At 40.8% G+C, this 23,914-nt stretch overlaps 1 protein-coding gene across 5 annotated transcripts in view; it reads right to left on the bottom strand.

The window, feature by feature from the left end:
• Positions 1–1,015: 1,015 nt before the first annotated feature.
• The window catches only part of ESCO1 (establishment of sister chromatid cohesion N-acetyltransferase 1), a 61,526-nt gene continuing 38,627 nt past the window's right edge, over positions 1,016–23,914 (bottom strand). For 2 of the 5 annotated variants that reach the window (XM_054017723.1, XM_054017724.1), the window contains 4 exons: positions 10,384–10,473; positions 7,349–7,492; positions 6,019–6,206; positions 1,016–2,035 (listed from right to left, as the gene is read on the bottom strand). In XM_054017723.1, the coding sequence (XP_053873698.1) occupies positions 1,888–2,035; positions 6,019–6,206; positions 7,349–7,492; positions 10,384–10,473 (570 nt within the window). In that variant the 3' untranslated portion in view covers positions 1,016–1,887. Of the gene's footprint in view, positions 2,036–6,018; positions 6,207–7,348; positions 7,493–10,383; positions 10,474–11,081; positions 11,204–23,914 lie in introns of those variants that run through there. The other 3 variants (XM_054017725.1, XM_054017726.1, XM_054017727.1) reach the window with 3 other exon arrangements.

Below are 23,914 nucleotides of genomic sequence, written 5' to 3'. Positions count from 1 at the left end.
TTCATTCTGTCCAAAGCCATAGCACCTGATCGAGAAGGTGTGGCACACATTAGATGTCAAAAGAACACTGAAGATTTACATCAAGCATACAGGATCTACAAGGAGGTCAGGTGCCCTCTGTCTTCTTCCATCTGAAGTGTCAAGGACTCCATCTCCAAGCTCTTTCTTGCTATATAGATCAGACTATGGTTGAGGGTACATTACTGTCCCATGAGGAATCAAAGCACACTCCACAAGATCCATGGTGACCTCGTGGGTCGAAAGAGTATGTACTTCCACCACAGAGATCTGCAAAGTAGCAACATGATCACTGGCTAAAAATCTTAATCAGACACTCTAATGGACTTTGTCTTCCAGAGAAAGCTACTGTAGGTGGTGATCCAGTAATAACCTTGCCTTTTGAGCAATTCTGTAAAAGGGAGGGTTTTTTTCTTCTGTTTGTTCTCTTATCCCTCCCTACTTCTCATGTGTAGCAGAATTATGAGAAACAAACTGCAGAATAGAAAATTTCTTAAATTAGTTTATGAAGGGGTGTTAAACTCAAATAGTCCAAAACTGATTTTTTTGGCCAATAAACTATTCAGCAAAAAAAATTTCACCCAGCTCTAGTCTCACTACTGGTAAAGGAAACAGCTTTTCTCAGCTGCTAGCTATGACTGCATTAAAACGAGCTGAAGCCACAGTGCTGGGAGGCTTACACTGTTGATCACCTCTGGACAAGAGCAAGCAATAAAATAAAAAATTTATTTGCTGGAACAGTTTAAGGTTTTCTCTTCCTTTCTCCCAATCATAACTTTCCACTTCTTATAGCACAGACCACCACTGCTACTCCTACAGTATATGCTTCAAAAATTAATTCTGGCATAGGGAACTATTCCTTGGGAAGTGAGAGGCTTTGTTGTATTGAAGATTGTTTTGAATCAGGACTTTCCTTTTGGATGTTAATCTGATTGATGTTTCACCACTGAACATTTCAGTTGCAGGAATATAAACACCAAAGACTACTTTTTTACTCTGTTAGCATCACTTAAGAAAAAAAAGCTATCAAGTACTTTATTTTTTAATCTACATTATATACAGATAAAGGCCACAGCAGTTTTTCACTATATAAACCCTTTTAAAGTGGAGGGCTTTATGAAGGAGATACAAAGTGAAGTTCACTAATAAAGGCATATACCATGTTCAGCATTTTTGAAAAAAAGGTGAAGCATATACCTGTTTGTATTTTGCAAATTCATCTTTCACAAACTACTGCTAAATATCCCCTCTGCAAAATGTGTAAATTCCTTATTCTTCTTCTAATTGAGAAATCAGGTTAATTTCATCTTTGTTATTTATATTAATGCATAGTAGAACCTCCATGTAATTAGTCTGTCAAGACTATCATCTATAAATAGTGCACTGTAATATTTGTCATTTAAGTTCTAATTGAGCAGGGTTTTAAATGTTGATAAATGATCTTTTATATACCTTACTAAACATCTAAAACTGATAAAGTACTAAAGATTATAGTGCCAAGCAACACTGGTATATCACCACATTAAGAACTTCAGTATGTACTCAGTGAGACCATAGTCCTTGTATTAGTTTACAGTCCATTATGAACAATATCTGCTGCATGTAAACATGACTAGAGATAAAAATACATCATAAACTTCTGTAAAAGATAACAAAATATCTTCTTTAAAAAACAGAGTTAGACTATTACTGCACAATTTACAATTTTAATAAAATAGTACAACTTTATTTAGTTGTTACCAGTCCTGAGTTCGTTGTAATAATAATTATATATATATATAACGATAGCCCTAGTTCCTGGTCAGGGTCTGAACTCAATCAGTACTTGTTAGCAGAAGTCTTCCAATATTTGTTGCTGAAGGAATTCCACTAAGTATGATACTGTCCATTGAGAAAATTATATACCAGGAACTGGCCAGTGCCACAGTACTGCGTTGCAAAGAGTTTTCCATCAGGAGTGGGATCAGAGAAAGCAATTTCTTCTTTTCTCAAGTATGAGCCATATATAAAATTACTCCTGTTTAAAACAAGGAAATTGGTTATTTTCCATGAAATGATCATGCAAAAGTATATTTTTATATCTTGAAAGTTACCTTTCTTCAAATTATTTTTCAGTTGAGCTGATCCTTATAATGGGTCTTCACTCTCCATGGAGCTTTAGGGACAAAACCAGACCTGTCTGTCACTGGCTGGGTGTTAAACCTCTTTCTCTGAATAGTCGGCCAAAGTAACTTTCTTAATATGTTTTAAAGTATATATGGGGGGACGGCTGTAGCCATCAAATAGAGAATTCATACTTTATGGTGCATGTGTGCTACAGTATAAATTTTATAGCTAAAGCCTCTTCTCTCCCCATCTGCATAATCTGAGAAAACAGCCACTGAGAGTCCAGTTAAAAAAAAAAATAATAGGCAGGATCATTTGCACAGAACAAATGAAGAAAGCTTTCTTTCAGGTAAGAAAACAAGTTCTCCCATTCTTCATATTGATCCTCAGTCCTTTACAGAGGGAATTAATCTGGAGCTCAAAAAATGATTTCAACATGCATGTGTAGAAGAGCAGTCTGAGTTCAGTGTAATGGCACAGCATGAAGTACCTGCCTGCTAAAGGCACTGTGAGTGTCTTGGATGTCTACTTTTTAATGTACAGCAAATATACTGGTTACCAGGTGCCTGCCTTGCATATTTCCTCTTAAATTATTACCTCTTGGGCCACAAAGCTATTATTCAATGGAGCTCTCAGAGGATAGAGGAGTTCTGATATTCCCCACAGCCATCTTTCCCCCCAGCAGCTAGATGATAGATAAAAAAAATTATCAAATTCTACCAAGTCTATTATTTTGGTAGATAAAAATAGAAATTGAGTGGAGTCAATTATTTAGTTACAGTAGATGCTGAAATTCAAAAAGTTAAAGCTTTATAACCATTAAAACATCAATTGACAAAATATACAAAGTAAATATCCTTAAATTCTAAGTTCTCATGCCACATTCTTTTCCTTTTCCTATCTGTAATTTTTGATTATCAATACAATTTTTTGTCAGTTTGCGTGTACAGTTTAAAAAAAAAAATCTATATTTACTGACATATACCAATAAAAATCCAATCCTTCCAAGCCTACTTTTCTTTGTAGGAGGAAGATAGTCTGACTTCATGTATGTCTCGAGGGGGCTGTGGACATAGATGGTGCTACCAGTTTTTCACAGAAGGCACTCTGTTAGGAAAAGAATGAAGCCAAAGCCATTTCTTATGATGTGTAAAAAGGTAGTGTTTAATTTCTGAATAAAAACCAAACCTGGGTCAAGTACTACTTTAACTAGAATCCTAGCAGTGTCTTCTGTACCAGCACAGCTATCAGAAATACAACCTCAAACCTTTATATGCAAGTCAGTGAGTGCTTAAGATGGTGTTTGATAAGAGGGTCAAACTATCTTGTAATCCAAGGATGGAGGTCTTTGGCTATGTTAGATAGAGATGATGCTGTGAGAAACAATTAGACATCAGGATAAAAGTAGATCTTGCCTGGTTTACAAACAACATGGCTGAGCAATGTACTTTCAAGATGTTTATCATTAAAGGCATATAAAGGGAGAATAAATTGGGTCTGTGTCCTTTTGTTCATATATGAAGTACAAAAGTGGGCCAAAAGGATTATTCTCTCCTTGACTTTTAACATAGGAATCTCAGGTGTTTACCCCTGCTTTGCTTGATGTGTCCTTGTAGGGCCCAGGATTCTAGATTTGGCGCTCTCCAAGACCTTAACTGAAAGGTAGGACCCGAAACAGTTAAACCCACAAAATAAAAAGGGACATCAAGGGACCATACTGCAAGAACTCCAGAATCTGATGGATGTTTGCCGATCTAGACAGGATCTATTTATCAAAAATTATATTTCAACCAAATAGAATTGTGGCTGTGGATGAAGCACCCTTTGAGAAGAGCAGGCTAAAAATAGAGTGTATGGGTGTGTGTGTGTGTGTATGAATTTGTAATGTGTGTATATAAAAAATACCATGCCCAAAATATGCTGATGTCAAGAATATTTTACTCTTAAGGAAGGCTAGCAGTTGCTTTCTCTGTACTGCATTTAAGACCACGTTTCTAGCTAGGAATTGAGGGAGGCTCCTAGAGATCTTGCACATTTTCATCTTATTGTTTTAAGAGCATGTATCTGCTGAGGAGTCTGCTGAAGCTAGAATGACTCTAGTGAAACAGGTAACTAATGCTAAATCCAAGCCCTGCTGAGGATACTTCCATTATTTTAGATCAGGATCTATTCAGCTGTCAGAAGGGTCCTTTCCAGCAAGATAATGGTCTTTAATTAAGGACTATTTAGATTTAGTGAGCTGGTATGTAGAGTGAGGGAAAATTCCTTGTTGGACTCTGATGAAAATCATTTACAGGTGTTTTTGATGCTTTCTGTCTCTAGCATCTCCTTGATTTTGATCCATCACATGTCACTGAAGAGGGAGGATGGTCTCAAGCAATTCTGAAAAACAACTATTTTTAGATTTTTACTTCCTCATGATGTGATTCAGAAATTGTTTGTTTTTTAGTGAGACTTCTGCTCCAAAGAGACACATTTTTTATATATATATAAAATGTATTTTTTTTTTTTTTTTTTTTTAAAGTTAAGGGGAGCAAGGAGTTCAGGTGCTGGGCCCAAGGAGGAAGATTCCCTAGGTTCAACAGAGAATGCATCCCTAAATTAAAAAGGAAGGAACTGGTATCCATGGCAGTAAACCTGTCTTCCAATCCAAGGGGACATTGCAACTGTCAAGGTCTATGGGGACCCTGCTACGCAAAGCTGCAGGAGCCCCATACATAAGAAAGCTTACTATTGGAAACGCTGGTGCAGTCAGCAAGGAAGCATTAGTCTCCACAATGATATTGTCAGGTTGCTGTGAGAATGGCTATTGAGCTCAGCTCTTCACTCACCCTGGACCCAGTTAGAGACTTCTGCTTTCTACCTGTCAGAGCTTTCTACCCGAGAGCAGAAAAGGTAAAGCTCCCCTTCAATGAAGGTCTGGACAAGGAATTACAAGCAGCATTTTCTGATTCTTTATTTTTTTAGATTTGTCTGATGTTTTCGTCAGACAGAAGAGCCTACTGCAGAAGGATTTGAACTCATAGGGTCTGTGAAAATAGAATTCAAGACAAATTAGCAAATTTAGGTGTTCACTTGAAGATATCAACTTAAAAGCAATTTCCAGCTTTAGAAGAAAAAAAAAATTAATACAAAGGTTCTGAAAACAAAATGGTCTACAAAGGGAGTCCAGAGCCTACTGTGGGGAGAAAGTGGGGGAAGTGAACAAACTGGCTGGTTCTTTGCTACGGAAGAAGGGGAGAGGTGGCCTTCCTTATTGATAGATTGGCAGTTGAACACACCTAAACTCCATGGAAAATAAAATCTATTGTAATGATCAGTGGACCTGAACAGGGTGAAAAAAGTCAGATTCAGACGAATGTTAAAGACCACTTAAGGAGAAGTGTAAGCAGGTAAGAAGAATACAAGAGGTAGCCCTGTGTTTTTGTGCCTGTTACCATCCCTTTTTCCTCCTCCCAAAAAATCCAGGAGATGTAATTAATAGATTAGGTAACATAATGAAGAACACAATTTATCTTAGGGTAAGAGTGCTTAACTCCCATTTTCATAAATCACTTAGGCACTCTTGAAGATTTTGTCCCTGGTCTACTTTGACTAGTCCATTGTGGACAACATCCTGTCAGCTAATTTGACTCTTTACAATTGTATCCAAGCAAAGTTTTTTTTAGGGTAAGCAAGCCCTATGAGAATACTCGAATTGTTAAAACTGTAAAAGTCTGTGTAAATCTGAGCATAACTTTCAGTTTCTATCCACAATTCACTGGGGGGGAGGGAGAAAAACAAACAAACAACAAAACAAAACAACCCACAAAATGATTGTCAGACAAAAAGCCTCAACGTTAAGTTGAAGACTGAGCCCCAAATTACTAAATTTATTGATTTATTTAATATTACCTAAGACACTCTATCATCCGAGAAGCGATTTTCTTCCGACGCATCATACTGAACACCCAGATTCGACTAATCCCACAGAGAGCAGGCTCAGGAGAAGTCGAGCAGCACCAGGCTTTTTGTCGTTCAAATATGATTTTCTCATTTTCTGAACTAACTTCTGGAATCTTCTCTTCTATAACTCTATAGCCCTGCAGATAATGTCAAACTTTAACAGCATGATTCATAACTCCACAATGTGTTAGCAATGCTTGTACAAGATAATCCATTCTCCTGTAAACAAACACTTCAGTTACACATATGTTCTTTGATGAAGGGGCATAGCATGTTAGTGTATGTTTTCTCATCACAGTCTCAATGCAGTGTCAAACGGTGAAACTCATTGCCAGGGGATGTTGTGAAAGCTAGAAGTATAACTGGGTTCAAAAAAGAATTAGACAATTTCATGGAGGATAGGTCCATCAATGACTATAAGCCAAGATGGCCAGGGCCACAACCCCATCCTCTGGTGTCCCTAAGCCTCCAACTGCCAGAAGTTGGGACTGGATGACAGGGGAGGGATCACTTTATAATAGCCTTGTTCTGTGAATTCCCTCTAAGGCATCTGGCACCAGCCACTGTCAGAAGACAGGATACTGATCTAAATGGACCATTGGTCTGAGGCACTATTGCCATTGTTACATTCACAACTTTAGTTTCATTTCTGTCCACTTAATTTCAAAACTAGGGTAGAAGAATCAAAAGTATCAGGGAGATTTCATGTATGGCGTTTCTTTGGTTTAGTTCTCCAATTGAATGTGACAGCAGTGAACAAAACTTCCTAATAGTAAGGTAGCCATTAAATTGCATTAACTTCTATTTTTTGTTTGTTTGTTCTTTATCCACCATCTTGGAGTACTTTCTGGGAGGGTTAGGGTGTCCCTATTACCACAAGTCTGTAAAATCAGGGCTTAAATACATGGAGACATTAATATCTACATTTTGGAAATGCCTATGATGGAAAAGTCTTTACCTGTCTGATAAAGATTATCTTAGTAAGATCTTTTTTTAATAAGAAAGTTGTGATTATTTTCTGTCCTCAGAGGAGTACCTTTGTACAGACCACATGGTATAGGATAGAGACTGCTAAGTGCTGGAATTTTCAGTAGATAGTAGAATCCCTGAATTTAGCTGTCACAAATAAAATCATAAATGCCTTAAAATGGGTTCATATTAAACATTAATGGCCAGACCTGAATTTTAACTACCTCTGTTGCTCTAGTATATCTAAAAACTATAATTGGTCATTCAACACTGAGTCCCCAGTTTACACCTCTGGAATTTGATCACTTACCGACTGAATATGTTCTGCAATTAAACAACCAGTCACTTTTTTGTCATTAGAAATGAAGAGAAGTGTCTTTGTTCTAGAATAGCACATGAGTGGAGCCTGTTGGAATCCCAGGTCGTTGTCTACCATCTCTCTAATCTCTTCAACCTGTTAAAATAATAAATTAAAATTAATGTACAGCAGAAGAGCTACATATAGATATACCACCCAATAAGAATTGCTACATTTATGGAAAGGTTCCAGACATTAAACAGATTGGAAGTGTTATTTTTCCAGAAGTTTGAAGGATTACTCTAGATATAAGATAGCTATATGGATCTATTTAAAGAATGCTTAATTGCAAATATTAAGTTAGACATTTCTTTTGGTCAACTTCCAGTAGTTTCAAACTTGATGTTAAGTCTTGTCCATTATCACGAATGTCTTTCAGGCCGGGAAACAGGATTCCTAAAATTAAGTGCAAACTTTGATGAATTAGGCCAGTAAGTGTCCTAATCAAGCTCCATTACAACTCTCAAGTCCTAATTTTAGATGAAAGACATTTTTTAATCTCAGAAAAATAAGACAACTCTCCCTCTGTCTGAATGTGAAAAGCACGAATGGATTAGCAGACAAGATATAAACACAGCCAGCAATTTTGAGTTGACTGCATACTTCAGATAAGAGTATTAGTAACATAAAAAATTCCAATACTATATATATATATACACACACACACACACATTTAATTTAATCTAACCTGAGACATTATCTGTCAAGACTAGAGTTCAATAACTTTCAAAAAAGTGATACTATTGGTTCCATCTCCTAATCCAAGATAAGTAGAAGTTGCAGTTTTATAAACCAGACCTGAACTACTGCCAAATAAACAATCTGATTTCCAGTATTAAGTGTACAAAATATTTGAAGTCACCAGTAACGAGTGATAAGAATTTTAGACTTCTCTCTCAGCTTTAAGACTTCCTGTACTTTGCACAAAAGTTTGTTGTGTCTTAAAAGATACTCTAGCAAATTAATTAGGAATTTGAAATGACTGACTGTCCCTCTCTGTTAGGATACGCCTACACAGCAAAGAAAAACCCACAGCTGATCCACGCCAGCTGACTCAGGCTCACAGGGCTTGGGCTGTGGGGCTGTTTCATTGCTTTATAGACTTCTAGGCTTGGGCTGGAGTCCAAGCTCTGGGACCTCCCTCCCTGCAGAGTCCCAGGGCTTGGACTAGAGCCCAAGCCTACACAGCAATGAACCAGCCCCGCAACTGAGTCAGCTGGCACAAGACAGCGGCAGGTTTTTCTTTGCAGTGTAGGGACACCTTTAGAGGCTTAAAAGCATCTGATACATAAGCAGGCAATATGCAAAAGTCTTACTTCAATGTTATATTGAAATTGGTATTTTAATCCCAAAGAAATCATGTAATTCAGTGTAAAGTACAGCATTTCATGTGATAACAATGTAAGCAGTAAGAGTAATGTATATGTACATTTACTATTAGATGATACATACTAATTTAGAAAATTGTCTCAGTTTTTCATTAGGATCATACTAATAGTTTTGTCACACTAGAGTGGAGAGCTATGGTTATCATGGGACTCTAATTTCCTGACTTGTAAGGTTGAGAATTTAATTGCACACTTTTTTCTTTCAGGACAATCAGTCGTCAACACAATTCATTAAAAATAAGTAAGGGGGGAGAAGTGTATCCAAAGCTGCAGAAAAAGGTTCCATAGAAAATGCTATCTAGAGCACAAAAAACGTACACATGTTCCATCACTAATATCCCTGAAGGTCTCCCATTGATGCACTGAGCGGGGTAAAACCAGCTCAAGTTCATGAAATTTGAGCAAGTACCCTATTGCAGCAAGTTAGCAGTTTTTTTGTTGCAGTATTCTCTGAAGTCCTTGGAAATGAGGTAACAGAAGCACTAATCACAGGTCTTACAGTTAATATTGCAGAACACCACTGCTATGCCAAAAGGCAAGTCATGAACTGTAATAATTCCTTGCTTGTAATATGTTAATATTTTAATAAGTTTAAACATCAATTAAAAATTTATTACACAAAAAAAGATCTACTTCACAAGTCAAAAGCTATTTCTTAAACCTAACCAAGTCACAACTTCTTGAATATTTTGCCTAACTACTAGAAATGTAAAATCACAATGAAATAAATTACTTCTAATCATTGCCCAAATCAGATACTTGCAGTTACACAAATTGTCATAATAAGTAGTCAAGTTTACAGGTATTAGAAAATTTTGTAGAACATGATAAAGAAAAAAGGTAATAGATTTTGATAGTAAAAGATTTTTGATCGTATGTTACAATTAATTTCAGTCTTGAATCTCTCTTGTATTTATCTGATCTTAGATTCCATTATCTGAACTACAATTAAATTCACTATAGGTGCATGTCAGTCTTCATTCTTATAATATGCATTTCAAAAGATTTTAAATCTAGTATTAAAAAGGTTAGATTTATATTTAAATGTGATATTTCAGTTTAACAGGCTTAAAACTTCAATGACATTTTACAAAAGCATTGTTTCTTTCTTCTGGAATTTCAGAACCAACTGCTAATCTCAAAGGATGGATTTGTCAGTTGTTCCATATGCAAAACTCTAGTTGAAATCAACAAGAGTCTGTAATATATATCAATTGCAGATCAAGCCCTTATGATAATTTCTTGGAAGAAAAACAAATAAAATAATGCAGTTTCTCATAACTTCCCCCCTTCAATTGTTTACTCTATTAATCAACTACAGACTACCCATGATCAAAGGGCTTCGTCTAGGATAGGGTGAATACATAGGGCTGAATTATCAGATGTGCCAAGGTTGGACTTGGTGCAGTTAGGGAGTGAGGGGAGGTGGTAAGTCTAAGTCTGCACTGAAGTGTTCTTATAGTTTTGGCATCCAAGAAAAGACTTCATAATAAAATTAGTTTATAGTGAAATAAGTTTAAACACCATATTTATCCTTAGAAAAAAATATCGTGCAGGATAGAGTATACTTTATAAAAAAAATTAATAGCTTCAATGTACCTTTTTAAGTGCATACTTTGGATCATCAGGAAGAACCATTATTATCTTGCCATCAGGATATTCAGCCAAAATTCTCTCTTTCTTCCATCCCTAAGTAAAACAAATATTTATCTATACAGTGTACAAGATAATCTTTTTACAATCAGAAGAGTGACATACATATCAATTTATCTAGATATAATCAGCCTGTGCAAAACCTATGCAATAACTAATTAGTGATAGGATAGCTGGTAAACAACTTGATCAGTCCTTATTTATTCACACAATAGGCATAATGCAGTATCATTCAATACAACATTTTGTATACCAACCATATTCAGACACAACTCATGAAACTTTTATCTTAAAATTTCCAAATGAATGATTTTTTTTTGCAAGATTGTTATCATGAAAATTTAGTTTGAATTACAAACTCACTCAACCAATATAACTGATTTCCCAGCCTATAAAAAATATAATTTTCCAGAGTCCAGAAATGGAAATCAACTACGTTTTTATTTTAAAAATTCTTTAACACGGTTACCTCCACAAATACACACTCAGTTTTAAAGTTCTGGCATGCGAAAGACCTCCAGGAGGTTTTAAATGAACTGATTGGCATGCAGTTGCCCAAAACTTAAGGAACAGGGTTTTTTCTTGTTATTGATCATAAACTATCAAAGCCACAAGAAGGAGACTATAAAAAGTATTATAACTACCTTCTAAGAATCTAATGGGGAAGGAGGCTACGTTGTGTGTATCTGAAGTTAAACATACTCAAAAAATTAGAGGTAATTAATTCTTCTTCAGATCCACACTCATGGTGATTAATGAGCAGTACCTGCATGGAAAAAACAAACAAAAAAGCCACTTAAATCTAGTAAGATGGGACAGATCCAGAAATTAGAAATCGAGTTGCTTTGACGGGATTCTGAAAATATTGAATACAAAAGAAATGAGGAACAGTTAACTAGCTGACCTGTAAATCTCACACAAAGCACCTTTATGTAAAAAGCCTTTGAAGAACCAATACAGATGGAACGATTTTCTCAGTGACATGTACCATCCGGCTTAAGTAAAAATTTAGCTGACTAAAAAGCAAACTGGATTTGGCACTGAATGCCATATGTACTACCAAAACAAGGCAAGTTTCAGAAGGGTTATTTCTACTTCATTTTTTAATTATCTTGATACTTTCAACCATTTTTTCCCAAACAAGATGTAAGATGACACTTTTAGAAACAACCGGTATCACAGATTTTCACTTGATGCCAGCAGTGAAAACTGGCACAAGAGGACCCCTTAGAACATATGCTGTTTCCCAATGATGTTACTGCTGAAAACTAATATCAAAGCGATGTCATGCATAAATTTAGTTTCAATCCTGCCCCCCTTCCCCTCTCAATGATAGCACTGAATACTAACAGAGAGGGGCAGGCCAGTCGAATGATGGTAAAATTCTGCTGCTGGGGCACAGCAAACAGCATTATTTTGGCACTAGGGTAGTGTAACAGCAACACTTGTGAGAACTGGATCACCAGTTAGAGCAAATGTAAAGTCTCCTAGATGAAGCAGGAATTAAGCCATTGTAAAAGCAAAAAAAAAAAAAACAAACTGACAAAAAGGGGATGCAATGCATGACAGTTCGTTAGCAAGAGTTAGGCTAACTGTAACTTTAATAATGCAAAATTTGTAAAAGCGAAAAATGTGTAAAGCGAGTTAAAAAAAAAAAAACTGTAAAAAGTTGCTGCGACCTTGTGTAAATAATATAGAATGTAGACTAAGAGTCTACATTAGTGAGCAAAACAAGATATCAAAATGACCTATGTATAAACAAAATGCAGCTGTTGCTGATTATTGTCCGTAACAAAAAGTATAAATGCTTGCTGTAATTTTTACCTGTTGAGAGACCTGCTTAGCTCTCTCCCTCTGCGCAGTTGTGAGAGTTAATAAAGCATCTATCTTGCTGTACCCAAACAAATAGTGAGAACTCTGTTTTTCTCCGACAATTTGGGGGCTCGTCCGGGATGGCAACGCCCGCAGAGGCACCGGCAGCTGCTACTGATCATTCCCCTTCGAACCCCATGGCGCCACAATAGAGGTAGGAGACCTTTTGAAATCTCTATTGGGGTGTCGAAGAAGGACTGTCCGTGGGGCCGTTTGACCCTGTTGGGCTCACGCCATCCGAACTTATTGACTGTGCAGCAAGGTCAGATGCTAAGCGGCTTAGGGGAATTGTTGCCGCCCCCTGTATGCATATGCGAGGTGCATAGGTATGCACTGGTGTTGAGGGGTTGTTACCGCCTCAGGAGGGGTTTTTACCGCCTCGAGTGATGCATCGAGGTACTTGAAAATAGTACCTAGAGGTACTTCGGAATAGTACCTAGAATAAGGCCGGGTAAGTGTGTGTGTGAGAGAGAGAGAGACCCAGAGTACTCTGCGAAGTCTTTTGGCTCGTGACCAGAACTACTCTAACACAAGCCCGGTGACTAGAGGATCTTTTAGGACACCATCATCTGTTTTTTGGTGTCTCACTTCAATCTCCCACAGCTTCCATCAGCTACTCCTGACCAACTGAGAATGTCACTCAGCTGGTGTAAGTAACACGACAATAATCCTACCATAACAGCATCCTGAGTGCTGTTATCCCAACACAAAGATGCAGCCTTATATTTTTGGTAAAAATCAGAGGCATTCCAACTAGAGTTGGTCTGCTATTTTTCATCAAAATGAAAGTTTGACAAAAGTAGAAAAAAAAATTATGAAAATTGTTTTTTCAGAATAGCTCTAATTCCACTGAGTTCTGTCTAACTATTGGGGGGAAGGGGAATGTTTGTTTCATGTTGCCTCATTCTGCTGCCACTGCTTTCAAGACAAGTAATATTTTAGTAGCACGACTTATCTACAGTGGAGAATTCAATAAAATCAGCAGGAATTAAATCATGAAGGACAAATGAAGCTGCCTCTAAATATTTACAGGATTCTTTTTTAAATTGATTCTACTGTTTCTCTCATTTTCTGATTTTTTTTTAAAAAAGGAACTGAATATATTTTAGTACAAGATATTCATTATTCGTTTCCAAATTCCAGAGGCTTAGAATTCAGCCACAAAGGTACTATTAGGGCTGAAAATTTATATTTAGAAGTCTTGCCATGCACCTTATGAATGTTCAGAGAAAGATTTAGAATTAATTTGATTTTACAGCAGAGGGTAGAAAGCAAGTTTAAAAATGTATCCATGTTTTGATTTTTGGAGTTAGCTGTAGGCATTTCCAAAAGTTAATAGGTTTAAACAAATATCTTTTATCAGCATTCCTATTGTTGTTCACGCATTGTAAGGACTAAGCCACATTTTTTCATTATACAGTGTTGATAGAAACACACCAAAAGAGTGTGCTGGTATTATTCTCAGATTGGAAGCTTTAATCAGTAATAATTTTTTAAATTAAATATCTGCAAATATATCCAAATGACAGTATCTTGTATGCAATTTGAGGGCATATTTTCCTTTAAAGAAAACACACCTACCTACATCCACATTAAAATACAATTAAGTGAAAATGTAGCTTCAAAGATCAAATTGCAAGGCATTTACATCACAAGGAGCTGAAGGGGGGAGCCTCCTTGAACTAAAGGTAGGACACAAAAAACGACACATTAAAATTAAAGTACTTGTGCTCTTCTACAAAAAGGACAAAGGTAACATATCTGCAGATGTAAACACGTTTTGTAATATTCTATTGTAGAGCCACAGGAAGTTGGCTTCTCTTCTCTCATTTTTATTTACATTCCTTTTAAGGCATCCATTTTGTCAAGCCCAAATTTTACTTAATTTTATTGTAATACAAGGGGTTTGGAATGAACAAAAATCTAAATTTAATATTCATGCCTGTAAGAAATAGAAATTTCTTCCTATATGCTTATCAACAAGCCTTTGTTCTGCATGGTCAGGGAAAAGGGTATGATCATAGCATATTATACTACACGTGAAAACTCCAGTGATTTCTACAAAACTGCACCATTAGAAATTACAACTATAAATTGTAAAGGTGCAAATATAAAACCGTTTGCGGTGCCCAAACCAGCACTTCTTCCAACAGCTGCAACACTAGTGCCTGATGGGTATCTATCCTGTAGTTCTCAGCACGGTCCTCAAAGAAGGGGTTTGAGACTAGCAGTCCACAGGTGGCGAGGTGGCAGACCACAGATGATTTTTTAGTTTGAACCATACAAATTATTTTTCGTTTAATATATATTTTGTAACTTAAAATGGAATCATTATTGCACTAAAATTCTATTTTCTGAAATAGACTGAAAATGGTCTCGACTACATGTTAATAAAACAGAAAATTTGTACACAGAATTATAGACCTGAATATTCAAAACAAGAAATTATTCAGAAGTACAAGAAACATTGCATATTGCAGAGCAGTTGCTGAAGCAATTGCATCATTATGGCACTGTGCAGGGAACACTCCTTGTAATGGTGTGGCTTTAGGGCATCATTTTGTTTACCCTAGGTGCAAAGTGATGATACAAAATACAATTGTTAGCTTTGCTCCAAGCAAGTGCAATTTCAATGGTGCTAGCAACTCATGCATGCTTTGTAAGCACTTGTGTGAGTATGTGTTACATTATGTGATTAAAATATGACCATGCAAACCATTGTTGCTACCACTCATAATTGCAGCAAATCTTATATGAAGTATGACACATGGCCAGAAAGGGTTAAGCAGCTTGCAGGCTAAATAACCCGGAGCCAACCTTTAGAGGCTTAGAAAAAATGCAAATGGTCATTAGGGCAATTCCATGCGAGATAGTACAGGTTTGCACATCAAAGTTCTAGCCTGTTATAGAATTAGAGGTAATATTTGAAAAATAAACAATACAGTAAATTTGAGGCGTCAGTTATTGGTCATTGGTGGTAACATACAGAGTATAGGGAGGATGTTAGTGTTTTGAGGTTGGGCAGCACACATAATATAAACAGACTGCAATGTCCCCAATGGGGGGGGGGGGGGTAACTGGTAGGCGGGATCAGGATACAGCCGACAAGCAGTGAGAGTCTATCACCCATACAGAAAGTAGAGACAGTCATGGGTATAAGTAAGTGGGCTGGGTAATGGGGATGGAGTGACCCTCATGTGGTGGGATTCAGTTAGGTTCGGTGGGTTCAGGGCTCAGGGGATAAAGTCCAGCAGGGGGGGTTTATAGGTCTCTTCCCCCTTGTGTGTTTACATGGTTAACATTAAACCAGATAAAAGCAAACAGACAGTTCCTGGGAAGTAATGTATTCGATCCCAAAGGATTGGTAGAACTTTTTTATATTATGAATAAGATTTTTAGTAATCATCATATTTGACTTGGGTATCTGGGTGGAGGCATGAGGCTTACTGGGTTACTTTAAGGGAACTGTGTTGTTGGCTTCTGGGTAACCAGTGAGGTATTACATAAGCTGTTCTGGTTTGGTAAATCTACGTATTGGAATATCCACAATCTTTGGGGATTGTCTGCCCTATTCTTTGCAGTTCACCCTTATTGCGTGACCTCAGTTGGCTCCCCTAGGACTCCGGTCACAATATGAATGGGGTTACCGCTGTGGCATTACACCCCCTATACTTCATAATATTATGTAACCCCTTTGGGGTTTAGAGAGCATGGCCCTTTAAATCTTTTTCCTAAGTGGGAGGGGGAGAATAAGAAAAAAGGAGGGAAACTCCAGGGGGCAGCGCTGGAGCTCCAGGGAGAGGGGGAGGCAGCCTGCAGGCCCAATGCAGAGTCAGAAACCCCAGTACTCACAGCCCCGTGCAGCTCTGGGCAGCAGTGATACTGGGTCCAGCCTGTCCTTCTCGGCAATTCCTCCTTGGCACAGTGCTCCTCCTGTCCTGGGATGTCCCCGATACGCCCTGTCCAGGGCCTGAGACGGACAGGGCCAATCGGGGACACCCCAGGACAAGAGCCAGGAGGAGCACTGTGCCAGGGAGGAATTGCCGAGAAGGACAGGCCGGAACTGGACCCAGTATCACTGCTGCCCAGAGCTGCACGGGGCTGTGAGTACTGGGGCTTCTGACTCTGCATTGGGCCTGAAGGCTGCCTCCCCCTCTCCCTGGAGCTCCAGCGCTGCCCCCTGGAGTTTCTCTCCTTTTTTCTTACTCTCCCCTCCCTCTTAGGAAAAAGATTTAAAGGGCCATGCTCTCTAAACCCCAAAGGGGTTACAATTATATGAGTATGGCATAATTGTGATGTATTTTGTGCAAGATGAGGCATGTGAGATATCATTGAAAAGGTTATGATTTACTGAATAGAATTATCCTACTTGTATGCATGTATCATTTTGGTATCTGAAGTTAGGAACATTGTCTATGCATCTATTAGAAATGTGTTTACACCTGGGGAAAAGGTTGCCAGTCTAGATGGCTGGCTGAGAAGGGCCATTAGGGAGAACAATAGGGCTTAGAAGAATTTTCCCACCAGGAAGCCTTCTTGAGTACACTACAAACAGCCTCTGAGTCATGGCTACTGTGACCCTACAGGGACACCTGACCAAGTCACCTGGTACTGGACTCCATCTTGGAATACCAGTACTTTTCCACTGACCGGGCATGGGAACCAAGCTTGGAATACAAAAGGTTCTTGCCATACGCAAAAACGATTTAACACAGGGGAGTGACATCAGAGGTTGTTCATTGACTCCCACTCTAACGAGACTCTTGGAAACACCTGAGGAACAAGAACTAAACTGGGGGGGAGGGAGGGACGCACAGGGGAAAGTGCTGGACACAGGCTAGAGAGGTTTCTAGCCTATGAAAGGAATACCTGGGGTTTTTAAGCTGCAAGCAAGGGCAGCTGACCCATTAAGAATCTCTACAACCGGCTTAAATCATCTTTCAGGGTGAGAAATTGCTACTCATATCCAATCTCTTAATATATTAAACTTAGGCCTGGTCTACACTACAAGTTTAGGTAGACTTTAGCAGCGTTAAATCGAATTAAGCCTGGACATGTTCACACAACGAAGCCCTTTCTTTCGACTTAAAGGGCCCTTTAAACTGGTTTCTTTACTCCACCTCCGACGAGGGGATTAGCGATAAAATCTGCCTCAGCGGGTCGGATTTGGGGTAGTGTGGATGGAATTCGACGTTATTGGCCTCCGGGAGCTATCCCACAGTGCTTCATCTGGACAGCGCTCTCAACTCAGATGCACTGAGCAGGTAGACAGGAAAAGCCCCGCGAACGTTTGAATTTCATTTCCTGTTTGCCCAGCGTGGAGAGCACAGGTGACCACGCAGAGCTCATCAGCACAGGTAACCGTGATGGAGCCCCAGGATCGCAAAAGAGCTCCATCATGGACCGAACGGGAGGTACTGGATTTGCTCACCATATGGGGAGATGAATCAGTGCTAGCTGAACTCCGTAGCAGTAAACGAAATGGCAAAATATTAGAAAAGGTCTCCCAGGCCATGAAGGACAGAGGCCATAACAGGGATGCACAGCAGTGCCGTGTGAAAATTAAGGAGCTAAGGCAAGCCTACCACAAAGCCAGAGAGGCAAACGGAAGGTTCGGGGCAGAGCCGCAAACATGCCGCTTCTACGCGGAGCTGCATGCCATGCTAGGGGGTGCAGCCAGCACTACCCCAACCGTGTGCTATGACTCCGTCACTGGAGAAACACACAGGGAAGCGGGTTTGGGGTACGAGGAAGATGAGGATTAAGATAATGTAGATAGCTCACAGCAGCAAGGAAGCAGAGAAACCATTTTCCCCAACAGCCAGGATATGTTTATCACCCTGGACCTGGAGCCAGTAACCCCCAAACTCACCCAAGGCATGCTCCCAGACCCTGAGGACATACAGGGGACCTCTGGTGAGTGTACATTTGTAAACATTACACATGGTTTAAAAGCAAGCGTGTTTAGTGATTAATGATTAGTTTGCCCTGGCAATCGTGGCCAGTACAGCTACTGGAAAAGTCTGTTAATGTGTATGGGGATGGAGCGGAAATCCTCCAGGGACATCTCCAGAAAGCTCTCCTTCATGTACTCCCAAAGCCTTTGCAAAAGGTTTCTGGGGAGGGCTGCCTTATCCCGTCTGCCATGGTAGGACACTTTACCACGCCAGGCCAGTAGCACGTAGTCTGGAATCATTGCATAACAAAGCATGGCAGCGTATGGTCCCGGTGTTTGCTGGCATGCAGACAACATCCATTCCTTATCGCTCTTTGTTATGCTCAGGAGAATGATATCATTCACGGTCACCTGGTTGAAATGGGGCAATTTTATTAAGGGGACATTCAGAGGTGCCCGGTCCTGCTCTGCTGAACAGAAATGTTCCGTGCTGTTAGCCACATGGTGGGGGGGGGGGGGGGGGGGGGAGGAGGGGTGAAGTCATCATCCCCGATAACTGGGTATGGGGAAGGGGAGGAGGGTTAGTTGGGTTTGTGCTGCATGTTAACCCGGAAACCGCAGCCCCTCCTTTTACATTGCAAACCCATTTTAAATGGCCAACCCAATGGGTGCTTGGTATGGGAAATGAGGGCGCTACTGTTTGAAACCATTCCCACACGTTAAGAAGATTAAAAAAGCTAAAGACTGTGGCTTACCATGGCTGCCTGCAAGCCGAAATCTGTTGCCTGGCACTGCATGAGTGATCTCTCACACCAAACGGGCAGACCCTCAATATAAGAGGAAAAATGCGACCTTGTAACGAAAACACATGTGCTGTGTAATGTGAACAGCAAAATTTAACGTGAAAGAGTGTACCCATTGTTCTCTAAAATGTGTCTTTTTTAACCACCTCTCCCTTCTCCTCCACCAGCTGCAAATGTTTCTCCTTCACAGAGGCTAGTGAAGATTAGAAGGAGAAAACGGCTGAAGGGATGACATGTTCACGGAGCTCCAGCTGTCCTCCCACGCTGAAAGAGCACAGCAGAATGCGTGGAGGCAGTCAATGTCACACTACAGAAAAGCACAGTATGAACGAGAGGAGAGGTGGCGGGCTGAATCGCGGGATGAACAGAACAAGTGGTGGGCCGAAGATGATAGGTGGCGTCAGCTTGCAGACAGAAGGCAAGAGTGATGCTCCGGCTGCTGAAGCATCAAACTGGTATGCTCCAGCGTATGGTTGAGCTGCAGGAAAGGCAGCAGGAGCAGAGACCGCCGCTACAACCCTTGTGTAACCAACAGCCCTCCTCCCCAAGTTCCATAGCCTCCTCACCCAGACGCCCAAGAACAGGGTGGGGGGGCCTCCAGCCACCCAGTCACTCCACCCCAGATGATTGCCCGAGCATCAGAAGGCTGGCCTTCAATAAAAGTTAAAGTTTTAAATTGCAGTGTGTCCTTTTCCTTCCCTCCTCCCCCACCCATCCCGGGCTACCTTGGCAATTATCCCCCTAGTTGTGTGATGAATTAATAAAGAATGCATGAATGTGAAGTAACAATGACTTTATTGCCTCTGCAAGTGGTGCTCGAAGGGGGAGGGGAGGGCGGGGTGGTTGGTTTACAGGGAGTAGAGTGAACCGGGTGAGGGTTGGGGCGGAGGGTTCATCAAGGAGAAACAAAACAGAAGTTTCACACCGTAGCCTGGCCAGTCACAAAACTCGTTTTCAAAGCTTCTCTGATGCGCATCGTACCCTGCTGTGCTCTTCTAACCGTCCTAGTGTCTGGCTGCGCGTAATCAGCGGCCAGGCAATGTGCCTCAACCTCCCACCCCGCCATAAATGTCTCCTCCTTACTCTCTCAGATATTGTGGAGTGCACAGCAAGCAGCAATAACAATGGGGATATTCTTTTCGCTGAGGTCTGAGCGAGTCAGTAAGCTGCGCCAGCGCGCTTTAAAACGTCCAAATGCACATTCCACCTCCATTCGGCACTTGCTCAGCCTGTAGTTGAACAGGTCCTGACTACTGTCCAGGCTGCCTGTGTACGGCTTCATGAGCTATGACATTAAGGGGTAGGCTGGGTCCCCAAGGATAACTATAGGCATTTCAACATCCCCAACGGTTATTTTCTGGTCCGGGAAGAAAGTCCCTTCCTCCAGCTTTCGAAACAGACCAGAGTGCCTGAAGACGCGAGCATCATGTACCTTTCCCGGCCATCCCACGCTGATGTTGGTGAAACATCCCTTGTGATCCACCAGGGCTTGCAGCAGCATTGAAAAGTACCCCTTGTGGTTTATGTACTCGGTGGCTTGGTGCTCCGCTGCCAAGATAGGGATATGGGTTCCGTCTATCGCCCCACCACAGTTTGGGAATCCCATTGCAGCAAAGCCATCCACTATGGCCTGCACGTTTCCCAGAGTCACTACCCTTGATATCACCAGGTCTTTGATTGCCCTGGCAACTTGGATCACAGCAGTCCCCACAGTAGATTTGCCCACTCCAAATTGATTCCTGACTGACCGGCAGCTATCTGGCATTGCAAGCTTCCACAGGGCTATCGCCATTCGCTTCTCAACTGTGAGGACTGCTCTCATCCTGGTATTCTGGCGCTTCAGGGCAGGGGAAAGCAAGTCACAAAGTTCCTTGAAAGTGCCCTTACGCATGCGAAAGTTTTACAGCCGCTGGGAATCGTCCCACACCTGCAGCATGATGCGGTCCCACCAGTCTGTGCTTGTTTCCCGGGCCCAGAATTGGCGTTCCATGGATAGACCTGCCCCAGTAACACCATGATTTGCGCATTGCTGGGGCCTGTGCCTTGTGAGAGGTCTATGTCCATGTCAATTTCCTCATCACTCTCGTCGCCGTGCTGCAATCGCCTCCTCGGCTGGTCCTGGTTTTGCTTTGGCATGTCCTGGCTCTGCATATACTCCAGGACAATGCGCATGGTGTTCATAGTGCTCATAATTGCCGCGGTGATCTGAGCGGGATCCATGATGCTATGGCATCTAGGCTGAAAAAAGGCACGAAACTAGTATCTGACGGACGGAGGGAGGGGCGAGTGACGACATGGCGTACAGGTACAGGGAATTAAAATCAACAAAGATGGCTGTGCACCAGGGAGAAACACAAACAACTGTCGCACAGAATGGCCCCCCCAAAGATTGAACTCAAAACCCTGGGTTTAGCAGGCCGTTGATTTCACGGAGGGAGGGGGAAGCAACTGAATACAGAACAAATCTATTTTTTACATCTTAAGCTGGCAGACGACAGTGCAGCATGACTGATAGCCCTCGGCATCTTCTGGGTGCTTGGCAGAAAATACTGGGCGCTTGGCAGAAAATAGCATACTATGACTGATAGCCATCATCGTCGAGACTGCCCGGTGCCCATGATTGACAGCCACTGCAGTACGACGACGACGGATACCAGTCGTAATATACCATCTTTACCAAAAGGCAAGGGGCTGCTGCTGTGTGCAATGCAGCCCCACGTCTGCCAGCACCCAGATCGCCGATGAAGGCTACCAGTCATACTGCACCATCTACTGCCAAAAGGCAATTAGCTGCTGCTGTGTAGCAATGCAGTACCACGTCTGCCAGCACCCAGAGGGCATATGGTGACGGTGAGCTGAGCGGTTTCCATGCTTGGCGTGGTATGTTGTCTGCACAGGTAACGCAGGTAAAAAGGTGCGAATAGATTGTCTGCCTTTGCTCTGACGGAGGGGGAGGTGCCTGACGACATGTACCCAGAACCCCCCACGACACTGTTTTGCATCAGTCAGGCATTGGGATCTCAACCCAGAATTCCAATGGGCGGCGGAGACTGCGGGAACTGTGGGATAGCTACCCACAGTGCAACACTCCGGAAGTCGACGCTAGCCTCGGTACTGTGGACACGGTCCGCCGACTTAATGCACTTAGAGCATTTTATGTTGGGGGACACACAATCGGCTGTATACAACCGATTTCTATAAAACCGGCTTCTATAAATTCGACCTAATTTCGTAGTGCAGACATACCCTTAGATTGCCTAGCAAACAAACAAAAATGCAATCTGCTTTGATTGGTCTGTTAAACCTTTTAATCACTTAAAAATCTCTTTTGTAGTTAATGCATTTGTTTTTGCCTTGTCTAAAACCAGTTTATGTGGGAGTCATAAGTTGGAGCAAGAAGCTGTGTATATTCCTGTCCACATTGAAGGAGACGGCAAATTTCATGGGCTTATATTGTGCAGTTCCTCAGTGCAGCGCAAGATGGTATCATTTTGGGTTTACCCTCCAAGGCGGGCGGGGGTGGGGATGCAGTTAAGTAGCTGGGCAGTTCCTTAGCTGAAGCCTTCCCATGCAGAGCTGATCTCAGCATCTGTATGTAGCTGCAGCTGGGTGGGTCCCTACCTGTATGTGTTCTGGAAGAGGTTTGAGGGCCTGTCACAGCAGAACAGTGTGAAGGGAACCCAGGTTCGTGGGTCAGGCAGGCTCAGTGGTACCCTAGAACCAGGTGGCATCCTGGGGGGAACCCGTCAGTCTGCAATACCAAAATTCTCTAATATAGACTTGCCTTTAAACCATGTAAATTAAGAATACAGTAGAATGTGTTAACTCTGAATTTCCCAAGTTCGTATAAACTTAAATACGATACGATTCCAGAAATTGTTTGTTGTGCCACATGATCTTGACTGGTCTACAAAAATAGGTTCCCAAAAAAATTTACCCTGAAGAGTAGATGATATACTCAGATTCTTCTTGAAAATATTTAGTTATGGATGAAAAAAAAAAAAATCACTTGATACTGTTCAATTCTGGTAAGGAACTTCACAAGTTCTTTTCTTGATTATGCCTTTAACAGGAATGTCTTTCTGAAATTAAATTCTAAAAGTGAACCTTTGTACGTTGCATCCTTGACACTCTGTGAAGATGGCAAAGGAACAGGGTCTATAGTTTAGAGTGCAGAACTGAGTAATATGACCTGGATTCCCATTTCCAGCTCTGCCACTGATTGAGTGACCTTGGGCAAATCACAACTTCTCTTTGCCTTCATACCCTGACCTGTAAAATGAGGTATTACCTCTTAAGGGGTGTTGAGATTTTGATTGTAGAATGCTTCATGATTCTTGGATGAAGGGTGATACGTACACAGTATTATCAGGGGTTAAAATAAAATTAAGACATTTTTAGAACAGTAAAAGAAAGGTGATATCAAATAGCATGAGCTATCCTATTTGAAATATCAGCAAGGCTTATTCTGCACAGAGTATTTATCCTCATACTCAAGGATTCAATATGGTTAAGAGAAAGCATAAGTCGTCTGTTTACCTCCATCTTATGAAGATGAATGTTCAGTTTTATCTTCAATACCAATATCCTACTAAATTCCCACATTCCAAAAGAGTTGTTATAAATGCTTTAAGCCAATAGCCATTACAAATAGCTTTAAGTCTTGTCCTTGGGATTTGGTGACCCAAAGAATTATGAGCATGGGTTCCAAGATATATTCCCAGCAGTAAACAGTGATTAACTCTTACTATTCAGACTAGATGTGATCGAAGACACTTTCTCCCTACACACAGTCATGCCTAAGTCATAGTCCTACTGCAACTAGAGATGGACTTCATGTGAAAAAAATACTATGTGAGCATGTAATTAAAGATTGTATGACAGAGCACTGAATTCAGGTTGTCAT

The sequence above is a fragment of the Malaclemys terrapin genome, chromosome 2 (genome assembly GCF_027887155.1).
Source record: "Malaclemys terrapin pileata isolate rMalTer1 chromosome 2, rMalTer1.hap1, whole genome shotgun sequence".
Lineage (NCBI taxonomy): Eukaryota > Metazoa > Chordata > Testudines > Emydidae > Malaclemys > Malaclemys terrapin.
This window is presented reverse-complemented; position numbering and strand designations above follow the sequence as displayed.